The following is a 16,669-nucleotide window of genomic DNA, read 5'->3' as shown; positions in this document are numbered from 1 at the left end:
GCAAACAAAGGCAGAATGCTAAGACCAGAACTTGTGCTGTACAGTTGTTTTCAAGCAAGATACACATGAACCATGAATGTATGTGTGCTGGTCCATCCGCATGCAGTCCCTGGACACACGGATACGCGGACCATGGTCCACACATGTTTTAGCTTACCTGTTCTGGTAACTGTAGTAAGTGGCATCACGAGGGATTGTGCACAACTGTTTGCCATAGCAACAGAGTGTCTGTGGAGAAAACTCCAACTGCAATAGAAACCATTTGTTAAATAGTACACAGGCCTGAAAAACCAGCTAGAATAGGCAAAATAGCATTTCAGAAACAAAAGTCAGTGAGTTCTTGAGTTCTCATTTATATAATGGGCTAACTCAGTTTCTAAGAGCACACATAAAACTACCACCACTCTTCCTATCCTGCAGCAGTCTCACTTTTCAACAGGCAAAGACCACACCAGTGGATGCCTAAGATCCTGGACAGTACCACACTGTAAATATAGTATCATGTTGTCTCCTATACATACATATCTATAATAAAGGTAATTTATAAATTAGACACAGGTAAGAGATTAGAAACTAATAATAAAACAGAACAAATAATAATATACTAAAAACACAGTTATGTGATTGTGGCCTTTCTCAAAATATTTTACTGTACTGTACCCACCCTTCTTGTGATGCTATGATGCCTAGGTGAAGAGATGAAATAAGTTCAACGACGCAGGTGTTCCGAAGTAGCATAAAAGCTACTACTGACCTCTTGCTAGTATGTCAGAAGGTGCATCATCTGTTTCTGGACTATGGTTGACAGAAACAATGGGAAGGAAAACCATGACAAAGAGGGACTACTGTACTGTATCTGCTCATCACTCTGAGATGATTGGGGCAGGGCCGTCACGTCCTTCAGCCACTTAGCAAAAAACTCAGTAGGACAAGATGAAATGCATGTGAGTTGGTATGCACAGGAAAACCAGCTCATGCCAGAACTGTGCACCCACAGGTGAAGATGATTCAAAGTCCTATTCCAGGTGAGTTTACAATCTGATGATTTAGGATTCTAAATAGTCAAGCTTTTAATTACCGGTGAAAAATTTCTTACCTTTCTGCCACAACAATATCCAAGGCTTTGCATTACTGGGTCAATTTCTTGTTCAAAGACTTCAGACAGCTTGGAGCAATACTTGTATACCCGAGATGTTTTCCGATTATACAACCAGGCATTGTTGAACATAAGCCAAATGTCATCCACATACTGCCAGGGTTCCTGATACTGTCCAGTGTCTAACTTCCTCTTGATGGTAGAAAGGTCCATGGGGCTCTTCACAATATCAAAGTAATCCTAGAAAGGTAAGTGGCACCAAGCAACATTATCTCAGTCTCAGTATGTTTTACGGCAGATGGTGTGTCTTCCTATTATAATCATGAGTTTTCCAGAAAAGCTGAGTCTTTGACCTAAGGTAATATCCAAGAAACTGATTGATGCCCTTAGCTTTCTTTTAAAAATTTTGTTTAGAGAAAGAGAGCACGTGGGCAAGTGTATCAACTCGGGGAGGGCAGAAGGAAAGAAAATCCTCCAGCAGACTCCCCACTGAGCACGGAGCCTGACACACGGGGCTGGATCCCAGGACCCTGGGATCATGACTCGAGGTGAAATCAAGAGTCAGCTACTCAACCAAATGAGCCACTCAGGCACCCCTATCACTTCTTTCTTTAAATTACTAATCTATAGAGATATTAACAGAGCTACTATGCAGACTTTCCAGATAGTAGGCTGATGACCTACTGAAACCCCAGATTCCTTACTACAGTATACGTGTGATCCATTTAAAGACCAAGAAGGCAAATGGCCTGTCATAACATTTTAGTACTAAAAAGGGCCTACTGATGAGAAAACAAAGCCCAGTAGGTATCAGTGATCTGAGGTCACAGAAAACTAGAGGAAGAAAGAAGTTCCTAAGAACTTTGCCTCCGTAAGCACTCCAATGCCTTATTCAACACCACTTAGAAGGCTCAAATGAAGGCTCCCAGCAGCCTAGCGTAGAAAGGCCAACTTCAGAAACAGATGAAGCTAATTTCGTCCATCTTTTCTACCAAATAAACCCGTGACCCAGTAATCACACTCCTTGGAATATACCCCAATGAAACACAAACATCCACCCACACAAAATTCTGCACGTGAATGAACACTCCCAGCAGCACTACCCTCAACAGCTCCAAAGTGCAAACAACTCCAATGTCTAAGAACTCACGAATGGGTAAAGAAAATGTGATGTGGCCATACAGAGGGATATTTCTGGGCCACAAAAAGAACGACATACAGGTTCATGCTATAATATGGATGAACCTTGAATGAAGCCAGTCATAAACACATACTATTTAATTCCATTTAATGAAATGCCCATAAACAAATCCATAGAGACAGAAGTAGACTAGTGGTTGGATGGGGGAGGAAATGGGAGTAACTACCTATGGACATGGGGTTTCTTTTTGGGGGTGATGAAAATGATCCAGAACAGACTAGCCGTAGTTGCACAATCCTGTTAATACACAAAAATTACTGAATTATTCAGTTTAAATGGGTATCTTGTATATTATGTGAATTGTATCTGAATAAAGCTATTAACAAATTAAAAAAAAAAATTGAAAGTACCACCACATACTTACAGGGATTCCAAGAAGTTGAGGGTCCACAGGTTGACGAAAGGGAAGGGATTCTGGATCCTGTCGGTAAAGTGCCTCTAAAGTTGGCATCAGTGCCTGTCGTAACTCCTCTGGTTTGAAAACTTAAGAGCACATTTGAAATTATCAATTAAGCAAAGAAGAAATGCTTCAAGTTGAAGCTATAAAAATATCTCACAAACCACAAATCTGCCCAACGTTATCTCCATGAAGGTATCATTTAGGACACACTTCCTATTTCTAATTCCTGGTCCGCATCAGGTAGCACCTTCAAAACACCATGTCTAGTCAACTTTAAACACCCTTCATAACTCAGCTAATTTTTCAGTCAGAAGTTCAGTTAAGATAGTTTTGACCAAGTAGAAACAGAATCCCCAACATTCCAAAAATTTATGAACAGACCTGTCAAAAAAACATTTCAAAATATACTAGCGATGGGGAGGGACAGGCGATGCTGTTGAACAAGAACAGAAGTAAGGCCTTATTCATGATAACAGTATTTAATAAGTCAGAAATTAGACCTGTATTATCTAAACGCTAAAGGAATCCGAAACCCTGAGGGAAGAGTCCCTCATTAAATTTAGCTTGGTGTTTTAGAGCTGAGAAGGACATATCATCTATAATGGCCAATGTTAGGTTTAAGTCTAAACAGAGAACTAAATTGTTACTGCCAAAAAATGGACTGAGTTGATCAAATTTCATCCTAGCGTGTTAATATGTCCTAAACATCAGGAAAGATTTGACGATGGATTTAATTTAAGCTATTATTTAAGAAGCTATTCATTAAAGGTTCAATCTTGGGCTTTAAAACACTCTCAGCCCAGGCCTTCTTACTTCTATTTACAAATTAATTTTTATCTTCAGGAAGGGCTATCTGTTAGTACTTCAGATATTTTTCACTTGATGTTGGGGGCGACCATGAAAATAAATGAACAAATAGAGAGGATACTTTGTTTTTCATATCTGGTTGTACTCAAAAGAAACAAAATTTGAGCCTGCAAAATTACCTATTTTAAAGACAGATTTCTAATAATAAGATTGGGTTTCTTACAGCCTATATTAAAATACCACTTCAGTTATGTAAATCTTATTTAAATACAAATAATTTTTCAACTCCAACACTCTAAACTGCGTTATATTAACAGAAAAACTTTGTATGTGCCAATCTGAGGAGCCAGCAGACTCCTCTCTTAAGAGAAGTCCTACCACAGAGGGCATCATTACAGCCAGGAGAAGTTCTAGTCCTACAGTAGTTGGTACATCAGTTTTTGTGGGAATTAACTGAAGAGAGAAAACACTCTGTGTGAAGCAGAGCTGTTTGCTGGGCTTGACTCATTAATATTTAAGAGTTGGCTGGGAGCAGAGACTCAATCAGCCCCCCTGGGTTCACTTGCCAGCTGAGTAAGCTGGGACAAGCTACTTAACCTTGCTAAGCCTCAGGTTTTCCCTGCCTGTAAAACAGGCATCGGTAACTCAGAGACGCTGTCAAGTTTTTAGAGGAGACAATGCAGGTGGTACAGTGCCTAGTCCCAGGTTAACAACAAACAGTACTATGGTCACTGCAATTGATTCCTGCATTTTACTCAAGGATATGTAACAATCTCTCTCCTCTGGTGGAAAAGAATTTTTTTGAGAGGTTGTTAACCAGCCCACCCTGAAGAAATGATGGGTGCAACTGACCCAATGACTGCAGGAAGGAACTACACCTACAGAAAAGAAAAAGTCTTCTCCAATATTAGTAATAACCCAGAGACCAGGCAAAATGGGCTCCAGGCTTAATGAAATCACATTAAAATCAATTTCTTAAACCCAAGAAGCCTGATTCCCTTCTATTCCAAGTCTTGGGTTTTTTTTCCCCCTTGTCTCCAGGAACAGAGAGCCTAAGAGACCTACTCTTCTTCTTTGACTGCCCCGGAGCTGGAGATGACTGGGTAGCCGAAGTACTTGGCTGGTCTTCCTCCTCTTTTGTTTCAGTTTTTAATTCAGTGCCTCTCTCTTCTGTTTCTGTAGGTTCCATTTTACAGTCTTCTGCTTTACTCTGAAAGACAAGGTAAACGTTTTTAGTATTCCAAACACTTGCCACCAGGAAGCAACAAGATCATTATCTTATAACCTCTGTCCTGTAGACATACCTGAAGACCCTTTCTCATCTGGAAACCAACGAAATGAGACCTAATTACCTGAATGCTAATTTGGGTTCCTAGACTGAGGCCCTAACCAACAGCAGTCCTTGCCCTGCTCTCACCTCTGTGACATCCTCTGGCTGAGCATCTGCTGCTTCTGGTGGCTCCACTTCCATCTTTGCCTCCATTTTCACTTCCTGTGAAGGCTGCTTCTCAGGAATGGTCTGAGAACTCACTTCTGTGCTACTAGTGGATGGAGGGTTTGATACCTGCCCTTCAAGGCTTACAGCTGGTTGGGAAAGCTGGGCATAAAGAGAGGAAAACACACAAAAAGTTTGCCAATTATACAACCAGAGTTTAAGCTCCACAACAGGATGGTGTGATCAACAACCCAAATCTAGGCTCCTCTCATTACATTCATTTATGGTGCTTTCACGTCCTTGGCCTACTCCGCTCCCTTGAAGTAAACTGTGCGTTAGAACAGAAGACTGAGGACTTGCAAAACTGGCTGGCTGACCGTACATGTGAGAGACACCAGCAGTTTTTGCACTAGCTGTCCTCCCGTGCCAGGGTGTGAGGGCTAGGGTCTCAGAGATGACTACTCCAGAGAAACTCACATTTAGAAAGAAATGGAAAGAAAAGATGGATTGAATAGCTATTTTGTTTTGTTTTTTTAACTTTCCAGTGGGAAAATCTGCAAGGGTATAGAAAAAGTAGAGAACATATAATGAACTCCCACAGAGTGGCTGTTTTGAATCACCACATTCTAATGGGATAACCAGTAATCTCTTTTCCTAGGTCTTCCAATAAGAAACCTCATGAGTAGTCAGAATTTTCAGGAACCCTAATCAAAAGTTTCCCTTCTGCATTCTACTGTTCCTTGCCTATCAGAGGGTGGGATGAACCACTGCTGACTTATGGTGTTTTATGAAGTAGTTATGACTCATGGACTTTTCTGTTCACCAACATGACAGAGAACTAAAATGTAGGTATCAGTAAGCAAGCAGAAAGTTCTGAGCCTTGACACAAAGAATTCTATTAGTAAAGATGCAACTATTAGATGGGAACTTAGATCTCTGCTATGTACATGATGAATCTCTCACAAGGAAGCTAAGGACTGTTCAAGACCCATACTTTTCTCACCTTAGGTCATCATTTTCTAACTGTGGCTAGAACCAGACGTTCATAAATCTATGGTTTTGTTCGTTTACTCTCAAATACTACAGCTCAGACTGTTTGAAAAACATTCTTTAAATAAAAAGTTATGTGGTGTGCTGAACATACTATGGATTCTTTCCCCTTGTCACCTGCTTATATGCCCTCAAGTCTCAGAACACAACGCAAAACATACCACGGCCAGCGTCAGACCTAAACAAAGTCTTTGAGCTCCCTCTATGCTAGGTACTAATTATAGTAAGAACAGGAAAGGAAAGAAAGTCCCTAACTGCAAAGAGATTCTAGTTTAACTGGGGAGACAACAAAATACAAACTAGAACCGGCATATAAATAATCTCAACACTACAGTACAGTTTGAAAGGGTTCTGCGGGAACCCAACTCTCTGCTTACTGGAGTCGCAGGCTGTGGGGGCAGCAGCGGCGCTGTCGGGGTGGGAACAGATGCTGCTGTACTCTGCTGGGAGAGAGGCTGCTGCTGGGGCTGGTCAGCTGAAGGAGCAGCAGGAAGTGAAGGAAGTTGCGTTGGTGGTGGTGTGGGTGTCTGCCTTGGAGGCGGATGTAGAGCCTGGGTTTGTGGCCCGGGTGGCATGGCTGGAGGTGTAGGAACAGGGGCTGGAATTGCTGTTGCTGGTGGCTGCTGAGCCCCTATGCTTGGGGGAGTGTGGTGAGGCGTAGGGGTGCGACTAGGTACTGGAGAGGGTGAATTCTGATGCAGAGCTGACTGAGGGAGAGGGGGACAGTGAATGTGGCTCCCTTGAGACCCTGGAGGCATTATAGGAGAGTTCACAGGGCAGGAAGAACTGGACATTTGTGCCTGTTAAATGAGAAACAGAACAAGATGGCACTTGAGAACACAGTAAAAGAAAATATTTACACAGCAATATGCTTCCATTTCAAAATGTGTCAAAACTTCACATAATCCACCAACGTAGTACTTAATTAAGTAGACTTCAAAGAAAATTCACCCGAAAATCCCCGAAAACAAAACAACCCACAACAGCATGGGCCTCGGCCACTTCAGGGGAATGGGACAGTTGAATACACAGTATTTTCTCCCTGGTTATGCTCTCCGTAGCCACAGTTCGTTCTTCCGTATTACAACTCTAAGATTTCATTTTCAGAAGTGTTCGCTACTATTAAAAAACAGTTACAATGATCAACTTAACCTCTTTCTTCGTTTGTAACAATTAGCAGCACTGCTATATCACAGAATAATCTTTTCATGTCCAGAATACCATATGTCCATAATTGCTCTTATTGAAAACTTAAAAAGCCTCTATTTTCACCCATTATTTGCTCCCACCCTTCCCTGTGAAAACCTGGATCAGAGAAGTTTAAGGCCCCCCAGAACAGGAGCAGCAGCCTGTCGCTGAGACGTACTTGAGACACCGGGGCCTGCCCGCCGGACGGAGCCAAGGGCATATTCGTTACATTCATTCCCTGTGCGGAGAACGGAGTCTGGGGAAGGAACTGGCTCTGGCCGGAAGGCTGCTGCATGCGAGGCCCGTAGCCCATAGGCTGCATAGGGGGGAAAAACAAACATTACCCAGAGCACCAATTGCTTCATTATGGTTATTCTACTACAGTTAGAATCACCTCTGCTGTGGCTCTGCTGAGGGGAAAGTTGGATAGAAAAGGAAGAAAATACAACACTGGACTCTCATACAAAGATAATGGAGAACAGCCTTACAGCTGACCCAAGCCTACTCTAAACCAATCACGGGCGGTTACAGACAAACCAATTCCGATACACACCTGACAAGGTACAGAGGTAACCACTCTTTGCATACTGTTAAGTGACAGTGAAATACACCTTCACAAGGTCTGTGTTCACGTCATGATGTTGCAGTAGCACAAACCGTTAAGAATCTATAATCAGTACAATTAAAATCTTACAAAGATTTGTGGCTGAGGGGTGCCTGGGTGGCTCAGTGGGTTAAGCCACTGCCTTCGGCTCAGGTCATGATCTCAGAGTCCTGGGATCGAGTCCTGCATCGGGCTCTCTGCTCAGCAGAGAGCCTGCTTCCCTCTCTCTCTCTGCCTGCCTCTCCATCTACTTGTGATTTCTGTCAAATAAATAAATAAAATCTTAAAAAAAAAAAAAAAAGATTTGTGGCTGAACTTGGTGGCATTCATGGTCCACAAATATTTGAGGATTGTTATATTTCATTTCTTTCATGGCGGGGGGGGGGTGTTTACAGTACTTTATTCATAAAAAAGTCAACGAAACAATCAAAATGTCCATCAATAACAGAAAGAATAAACACATTGTGGCACACTCACTAAATGGACTACTACTCAGCAATAACAAATTATGGACATAAACAACTATGCAGATGAACATTAAAACCATTATGTTGAGCCAAATAGGCCAGACACAAGAGTACATTTGAATAATTCCATTTATGTGAAGACGAGAAACAGGTAAGGTTAATCCATGGTGACAGTAATCAAGGTATCAGCTGTCTAATGGGGACAGTGATTCAATGGAAGGGAATATGAGGGCACTCTTAGGGGAAACGTTCTTTATCTTGAGGATTATTAAATTTCATTTCTAAAATTCCGCAAACAAACATAGGACTTTAATAGAGAAAGCAATTATAGAAAAACAAAGGCCAAATACTTAATAGTCTAAGAAAGATTATTAAAACACGGCAGCCTGGCACTCAAGGACTAAAGACACTACCTAATTCTGGAAGCCTAAGGGTTGGGGTTAACATGGAAAGGTGGACTGCCTTAGAATTTGTATAAGGAGAGGTGAATGCTCAGAGTCCCTCTTCTCTAGTCCCTAGAACTTAACAACTGTCCCTACATCACTCTTGCAAGAGACAGCTTCCTGTCTAGATAGGTTCTATGTTTGATGCACATTACAGAAGAGCGGCGACCATCAAAATATGCAGGCTACTAAATATTGAGACTCCAGGGAAAGGCGGACTGTCATTCTTATCAGCTTTCTTCTTGTAAGAGAACCATGGGTTTCTTAGTGTTTATTTTATATTGATTATAATCAACAGAGTTCTTCACTATCTTGGATCCTCTAATACATATACTTCAGAAACTTGGTTTTTCATTTAAAGCTGTAAACCTGTTTTATGCCACCATGTTAAGTCTGAAATTACTGGTTATAGAATATTCCAATTTACAAATGTACCGTAATTGAACCATAATGAATCCCTGACTGTACATTCAGGATACAGCCTTTTTCAAAACAGAGTACATAATACAAGATCCTAACATGAATTTTCTCCAAATTACATCGTTTTGGTACCTGAGTGATGAATTTTGTAGGATAAATTTCTAAATACAATTTATTGGTAAAAGAGATGGATGCAAATTAGGGATTATAGTATTTACTGCCTAACTGTGGTATATGGCTTAGTTTTCTCCTATTCCACTTTAAAAAAATAACTACTTATTCTCCTCGTTAAAACACATATATAATCATGTATCATGTGTACCATAAGGGCCAAATAGAATTACAGAAAATAATCAACGCTAAACGCTAATCGCGTATAGTTAGCTGTTTAAGCAACTGTAAGGTTTGTTTACAAAACAGAAACAAACAAACCAACAACAACAACAAAAGATTTAGGTAAAGGCCAAAATGATTACACAAAGAGGACACACTTACTGGGTTGAGAGTTCCAGGCTGAGCTAACTGTCCATGGTGCTGAAGAGGAGAGGTCTGTCGGGGTCCAATTGGGGGCTGGGGCATACTCATCTGGCCAAACTGATTCAAACCTGTAAGTACAAAACATTAGGTCTGAATACCTTCATGGAATTGGAGAATTAAAGAATGAATTCTGATTCTGTAACATTTTATCAGGATAATTAAAGGAACCTGTTTTCAACTGTGAATGAAGGCCACTGTTAATTAATATATTGTTCTCTGAATAAAATCTAGTAATCTAGAGTAAAATCCACCTTGACCAGATGTTTTTACTTATTATTTTTAAAAAGATTTTATTTATTTAATTATTTGAGAAAGAGAGCCCAAGTTGGGGGGGGGTGTACAGATGAAGAGGGAGAGGCAGACTCCCCACCAAACAGGGAGCCCAAAGTAGGGCCCAATCCCAGGACCTGGGATCATGACCTGAGGCTAAGGCAGATGCTTAACTGACCGAGTCACCCAGGCACCACTTGACCAGTTGTTTCTATTTATTTAATTTATTTGTTTCTAAAAAGATTTTATTTATTTGACAGATAGATCATAAGTAGGCAGAAAGAGTTTGGGGGGCACGCTCCCTGCTGAGCAGAGAGGCCGATGCGGAGCTCGATCCCAGGACCCTGGGATCATGACCCGAGCCGAAGGTAGAGGCTTTAAACCACTGAGCCACCCAGGCGCCCCGACCAGTTGTTTTCAAATGGATGCTTCATGTCTTTGCCACCTGACCTGCCAGCCAACCTGTCTGTACTCTTAATTCCTTTCCCCTCCCTTCCTGGACTCCAACTCCAAAATGTGCTCGGATTTCTCAAGTTGGTAATTATGATACATGCTGCTGGTCTGAGGCAGGAAGCAAGGTGGCAAGAATAATCCTGTAGTACACCAGAGACTCTGTTTTAAAAAGCCATGGTTGGGGCACCTGGCTGGCATAGTTGGTAGAGTAGGGGATTCTAGATCTCAAGGTTGTGAGTTTAGGCCCCATGTAGGACATCGAGGTTACTTGCGGGAAAAACTAAAGCCATGGTTAGATACATGGATTACATGGATTGCTTTTACAACTTACCAGGCTGTGGAGTTATCCGGGCCATCATCTGGTTTGGCACACTGCCACGGATCATAGAGGGGTCAGGTAGAGGGCCATCTAGAGTGGAACAGAGAAACGGTTAGAAAATCTTTCTACTTTTTAAGATTTACTCATTTATTTTTGAGAGAGCATGCATGAACAGAGGGAGGGGCAGAGGGTGAGGGAGAAGCAGACTCCCCACTAAGTAGAGAGCTCAACACAGGGTTCTATCACAGGACCCTAGAATCATGACCTGAGCCAAAGGCGGACCCTTAACCGACTTGAGCCACCCAGATACCCTTAGAAAACCATCTTTTAGCCACTGGCCTTTCCATTAAAAAGGGGAAGGGTTGATAGAATGAAGGAGAGAAAAGGAAAACAAAAGAAAAACCTCACAAAGTATCTTTAGTAATGTCATGAAAAATTCAGCCTGACTCTCCAAAGAATGAAGCAATGAACTTAGGAACCCAAAGAAAATGTTAGTTCTAAAATATAAGAAAAGCCTCCAAATGATTATAGTATTTTGCTTTCCTTCAGTGTTGACAGAAAAATAAAGTAGTATCTTAAATTAAAAAGAGAGAGAGAGGGAGAGACTACTATAGCATTTAATATGCTACTGTTTGACTAATCTGGAATCTTTGGTTGGTATGCAGCAGAATACCTCCAAGAGACAGCCACAGATTTTGTTCAGTGACCAAATTTGATGTGTACCCCATGTGTTTTTATGTGCATAAACCCACTGTGAACGCTGACCTTAAATAATTCACGTATTATACTGCTCTATGTATCAAGGACCTCAGATTTGCTGGTGGCAGACTATGCTCTAAAGGGAAGCCTACCACACAATGGAAAACAAAAAATTCCCTGTCACTTCCGCAAGTATGCTATACTAACAATAAAAATCATCACACAACTAAGTGCTTTAGTACAATTCAACTAACTAAATCCACTAGGATTTACCACTAATATTGTTCCTTTTTTTGTTTTTTAAAAGATTTGTCAGCGAGCATGCGCGTGCACAAGCAGGCAGAGGGAGAGGGAGAAGCAGGGTCCCTGCTGGGCAAGGAGCCATATGCGGGACTTGATTCTAGGACTCTGGGATCATGACCCGAGCCCAAGGCAGACGCCCAACCGACTAAGCCACCCAGGCGTCCCAAGTATTGTTCTTAATAAACCAAAACACAAATTGAACACTGGAGAGAATTCTGAACATTTATTCACATACTCTTTTATCCACAATTATACAAGATTTATAAAATTATGGGTATAACCTACACTCAATACATAAAAATTATAGAACGTAAGATAAAAACCTCTGTAGTTTATTTTTTTTTAAGATTTTATTTAATTATTTGACAGAGATCACAAGTAGGCAGAGAGAGAGGGGGAAGCAGGCTCCCCACTGAGCAGAGAGCCCGATGCGGGACTCAATCCCAGTACCCTGAGATCATGACCTGAGCCGAAGGCAGAAGCTTAACCCACTGAGCCACCCAGGCACCCTAAAAATTTTTTTTAATAAAGATTTTGTGTGTGAGAGAAAGAAAGAGAGTGCACAAGCAAGGGGAGTGTCAAGCATAGAGAGAAGCAGGCTTGCTGCTGGGAAAGGAGCCCAATCCCACTTGATCCCAGGACCCTGTGATCATGACCTGAGCCAGAGGCAGAGGCTTAACCCACTGAGCCACCCATGCACCTTTTTTTTCCCCCCAGATTTTTTTAAAAAAAGATTTTATTTATTTGAGAGAGAGAGCATGAGAAGAGGGAGGAGGGTCAGAGCGAGAAGCAGACTCCCTGCCAAGCAGGAAGCCTGATGCAGGACTTGATCCCAGGACTCCGGGATCATGGCCTGAGCCAAAGGCAGTTGCTTAACCAACTGAGCCACCCAGGCGCCCCCTTTTATTAGTTTTTAATTACAATTGTATTTAACATACCTTCATGGTTTAGAGCTGACTGTGAAGGCAAAATGCCTGGGTATGATTCTTGGCTCTGCCGTTCACTAACAGTGTGACCATAGCAAGTCAAGCCACCTCTTTACCTCAGCTCCTCACTGGTAAAATGGGCAATAGTATCTAACATTATCTCTCAAATCTTTTTTTCTATGTATCTGTTATCTCTCTACTAATTTTTTTCTTTTCTTTTTTTTTTCCCCTACTAATTTTTTTCTTAATGTAAGCTCTACAGCTCAATGCGGGGCTTAAAGTCACAACCCTGAAATCAAGAGTCACATGCTTCCACTGACTGAACCAGCCAGGCTCCCCACATTTTGTACCTTTTTAAATAAAGCTGTTTTAATTCTTATCTTCTGTGGTTTTTTTTTTTTTTTATTACAAATCTGGTTTTAAACTCTGTCAACTCTCCCAGTTTGTGTTTTTTTTTTTTTTTTTTTTTTAATTTAAAGATTTAGTTATTTCACAGAGTGAGAGAACACAGGCAGGGAGAGGGAGAAGCAGATTCCCTGCTGAGCAAGAAGCCAGAGGCAGAGCTCAATCCCAAGACCCTGGGATCATGACCTAAGCAAAAGGCAGATGCTCAACCGACCGAACCCTCCAGGCACCCTTCCCACTTTGTTTCCTATCCTTTTTGTTTTCATTTTTCCTATGAACATTTACGTTTTGTATAATGAATTTCCCTTGCACTTTTTTATCCGCATGAGGACAACAGGACGAATTCTTCCTGATTATGTATCTCTGTATAGGGAGCTGCCCCTCAGGGTGCGCTGCCTGCTCACCAGGGCAGGTGGAATTACCTTCTAGAGGTTCCTTTAGCGGCCACACCTAGCCCTTCACCTTTAAGCAGAGGGCTCCAGATGGTTGGTCAAATCTGTTCCATCTTCCAGCTGCTTGGGTAAAAAGGGAATGCTCTGGAGAAGCCTCAATTAAAATATTCTAGTGTACAGCTGTATGGCTACTTTAGCAATGTAATAGTGGGGCCACTTTTAGGATGTTTCTATAGTAAAAATTATGTTATTGGGAATATTTCTGTGCAACAGTACATTACTTAAAAATCAAATTTCTAGAAATGTAATGACTAGATTTAAGGGAATGAAAAAAACATTTTAATTTTCCCCAATAGCGTAATCCAGAGCCAAGTTACTGTACAGTCTTCAATATCCACTTTAAGCTTTAAAGACCCCAAAAAGGTCACATTGATTTTACTTATTCTTTCATTTTCTTTTCCCATGTTTCATCTTTTTCCCCGAGTCATACACTAAGGAAGTCAGCACCTTTAATATTAAAAATTGTTTATGATATCTTCTGTTGTCATTTTTTTCTTCACAACTTCTAGGTAGTATCTAAAGATGTTTCTCATTTCATTTTATATTTTCTTTAATACATTCTATGTACATATAGAAAATACAAATATAAAATACATTTTATATTTTCTTCAATACATTCTATGTACTACTTTTAATTTTTTAAAATTTAAAACTTTTGATTCTTCTAGAATTAATCTGCATATGGGATAAGGCAGGGATAGAGGCTACTCAGTTCCACTGATGTCTGTTGCTGTCTGCATGTCTGCATCAATATACCATACTGCTTTCCCTCTACTGTGAAGACCACAATTTAGTATCTGCAGACTTTAGAGTTGGCTCAAACATCTAAAGAACTTCAGAAAACTCTCACACACTCAAGTATCTCAGGTTGGCCCACTTGTCTCTATACCTAATCCTGGTTTAGACCATCAGCACCTAATTAGTCTACTCAATTCTAGTCTTGACGGTTTCTGAACATTTGTTCTCCTCTCCTACCTACTCCTAGGAGGTAGGCAGAACAACAACAAAAAAACCCTGGCTGCTTGGGTGTCTGGAAGGGTCAGTTGGTTAAGCACCTGGCTTCGGCTCAGGTCATGATCCCAGGATCCTGGGATAGAGCCCCTCATCGGGCTTCCCAATCAGGGGGGTTTGGTGGGGGAGGCACGCTTATCTGCTTCTCTCTCTACTCCTCTCTCTTGCTTGGGCTGTCTTTAAAATAAATCTTAAAAAACCAAAGACAAAAAACTGCTGCTTTTCCTTTGCCAGTGGACCTTTATGTATACTCTGCCTCTGCCAGACACACTGTCGCTCTTCTCAACACTTCTCAGTAGGTTCTCACTGGCCCTAGGAGAACATGTATCCAGCATACTGCATTTAACAAATGTGCCTGTTAAAGGCCAGTAGCAACCAGGAATTCACCACTTTACTACTTCAAGGCCTGAGGGAGATGAATTTCTCAGCCCACCTAAAATCCTGATGTATGAGCTGGTGCTTGCTGGCTCAGATGGCAGGTCTACAGGTAGTCAGCGTTCCCCACCTCAAGCAATACAAGCTTGATGCTCTCATAGCCTTTCTCACAGCATTCAAACTAGCCTGTGTTGTTCTTCACCATGTGTATAAAACTCATTTCACAGCTTGAAATCCAGTAATAAGTCAGTGAATGAATAAGGGAATGTATAACACTCTTGGATATCTGGTTAATTCATTAGGTTGAGAAGGCTCTTATAACCAGAATACCAAAACTGTCAAGATGAATTTTAAACCCTTGTGTTTAAAAAAAAAAAAAAAAAATTCTTAGCCCTCAAACATCTTGTGTCAAGAAGAAAATGTGACAATGTTAAGTAACATTTATTTCGTGTTTAGGATGTATGAAGGCTGGTGGGGACTTTGAACCTGCTTGGCCTACATTTATTGGAGGTCTACCAAATTCAAGTCAGTATAAACCTGTAGACTATCATTTTCTAGGTGTTGCTTTAAGAGAAGAGTATCCTGGGCTTCTATCAAGACTTGTTAAGTATTTACTATCACCAGAAATCTTAAATATACTATTCAGTTACTTCTTTTACTGAGGGATGAATTAATTTCTTTGCAAAGAAAGGGGTGGTTCAGAAACTCTAGAATAGGTACACAAGCAATGAAAATTAATGACTTTGTTTAGAAACCATTTTATTACCAGTTTCTTCCCAAAATAACCGTACAAAAAGCACTTACTGGTAGTCATTCCCGGTTGTGGCTGTCCCATATTGGGCCCTGGATTCATAGAAACTGGCACCATGCCTGCAGCACTGGGCAGCATGTTTTGTTTCTGTAGTCTAGTCCTTCGTTTTTCTTCTAGTTCTTTCTGGATCTTATAAATCTTCTCAGCGAGCAGATGGTAGTATTCCGCCTTTGTGAATATTGGAAATAAAACAGAGATAAGGAAGGGGAACTCCCATTAGGTAACAGAAAAAATGAATAAAGAACAGATATTCGCTTCATTTAAAGAGGGAAGCAGAAACCCAAAGGGTAAAAATCTAAACTGTTTTCAAGTTTTTATTTTAATTTCAGTTAGCATACATTTAATATTAGTTTCAGGTGTACAATACAGCGACACAACACTTCACACGGCACCCGGTGCTCATCACAAGTGCATTCCTGAATCCCCATCACCTGTCTCCCCCATTGCACACCCCTCCCCTCTGATAAGCACCACCTAATCCACTTTCCTCGATCGTTCTGGGTGTGAGTTCATGTTTGAAATCATCACGTGAAAAGCGACTTTATTATGAACCTGCATAGTAGAGCATGACCTCTCGTTATGCAGGTCTACAGAACACATGCTGGCAATTGCAGCCTGTGGAATGAGCACGCTGTATTCTGAAAAACTGCCGATTTAGAGAACAAAGTTCAAATGATGCAGAGAAACTGGACTGCTACTTGAGAAGCAGCTGATTCACCATACTCCCGTGAACACAGCACAGAGCTGGTAACAGCTCAACCACTTTGTAAGCTGACAGAAGGACAACCCAGATAAAGTGCCACACAAGTGCACTGTATTACAAAGAGGAAAAATGTAGGATTCTTGATGACATACGCTTTAAGAAAATTGCTTTGTTATCTTGACTGTGCACAGGGAGAGTAAGACAGGAAAGCTAAAGAGTATCCTCTGACGTACACTGTTATTTGTATATGTTACAAAGAAGAATACACAAGTAGACGGGTCCATTTCTGACTTT

The 16,669-nt window shown here is 41.1% G+C and overlaps 1 protein-coding gene across 1 annotated transcript in view; it reads right to left on the bottom strand.

Annotated features, from left to right (window-relative positions):
• Positions 1-16,669, bottom strand: part of EP300 (E1A binding protein p300) — an 82,775-nt gene that overhangs the window by 17,430 nt on the left and 48,676 nt on the right. Inside the window, exons 10-19 of the mRNA XM_059187082.1 lie at positions 15,666-15,840; positions 10,703-10,780; positions 9,607-9,716; positions 7,356-7,493; positions 6,367-6,789; positions 4,922-5,101; positions 4,570-4,714; positions 2,662-2,780; positions 1,097-1,336; positions 158-246 (exon numbers count right to left, since the gene is read on the bottom strand). Of these exons, the coding sequence (XP_059043065.1) occupies positions 158-246; positions 1,097-1,336; positions 2,662-2,780; positions 4,570-4,714; positions 4,922-5,101; positions 6,367-6,789; positions 7,356-7,493; positions 9,607-9,716; positions 10,703-10,780; positions 15,666-15,840 (1,697 nt within the window). The remainder of the gene's footprint in view (positions 1-157; positions 247-1,096; positions 1,337-2,661; positions 2,781-4,569; positions 4,715-4,921; positions 5,102-6,366; positions 6,790-7,355; positions 7,494-9,606; positions 9,717-10,702; positions 10,781-15,665; positions 15,841-16,669) is intronic.

The sequence above is a fragment of the Mustela lutreola genome, chromosome 8, assembly GCF_030435805.1.
Source record: "Mustela lutreola isolate mMusLut2 chromosome 8, mMusLut2.pri, whole genome shotgun sequence".
Lineage (NCBI taxonomy): Eukaryota > Metazoa > Chordata > Mammalia > Carnivora > Mustelidae > Mustela > Mustela lutreola.
Note: the sequence above shows the minus strand (reverse complement) of the source record. Positions and strands in the feature narration are given on the sequence as shown.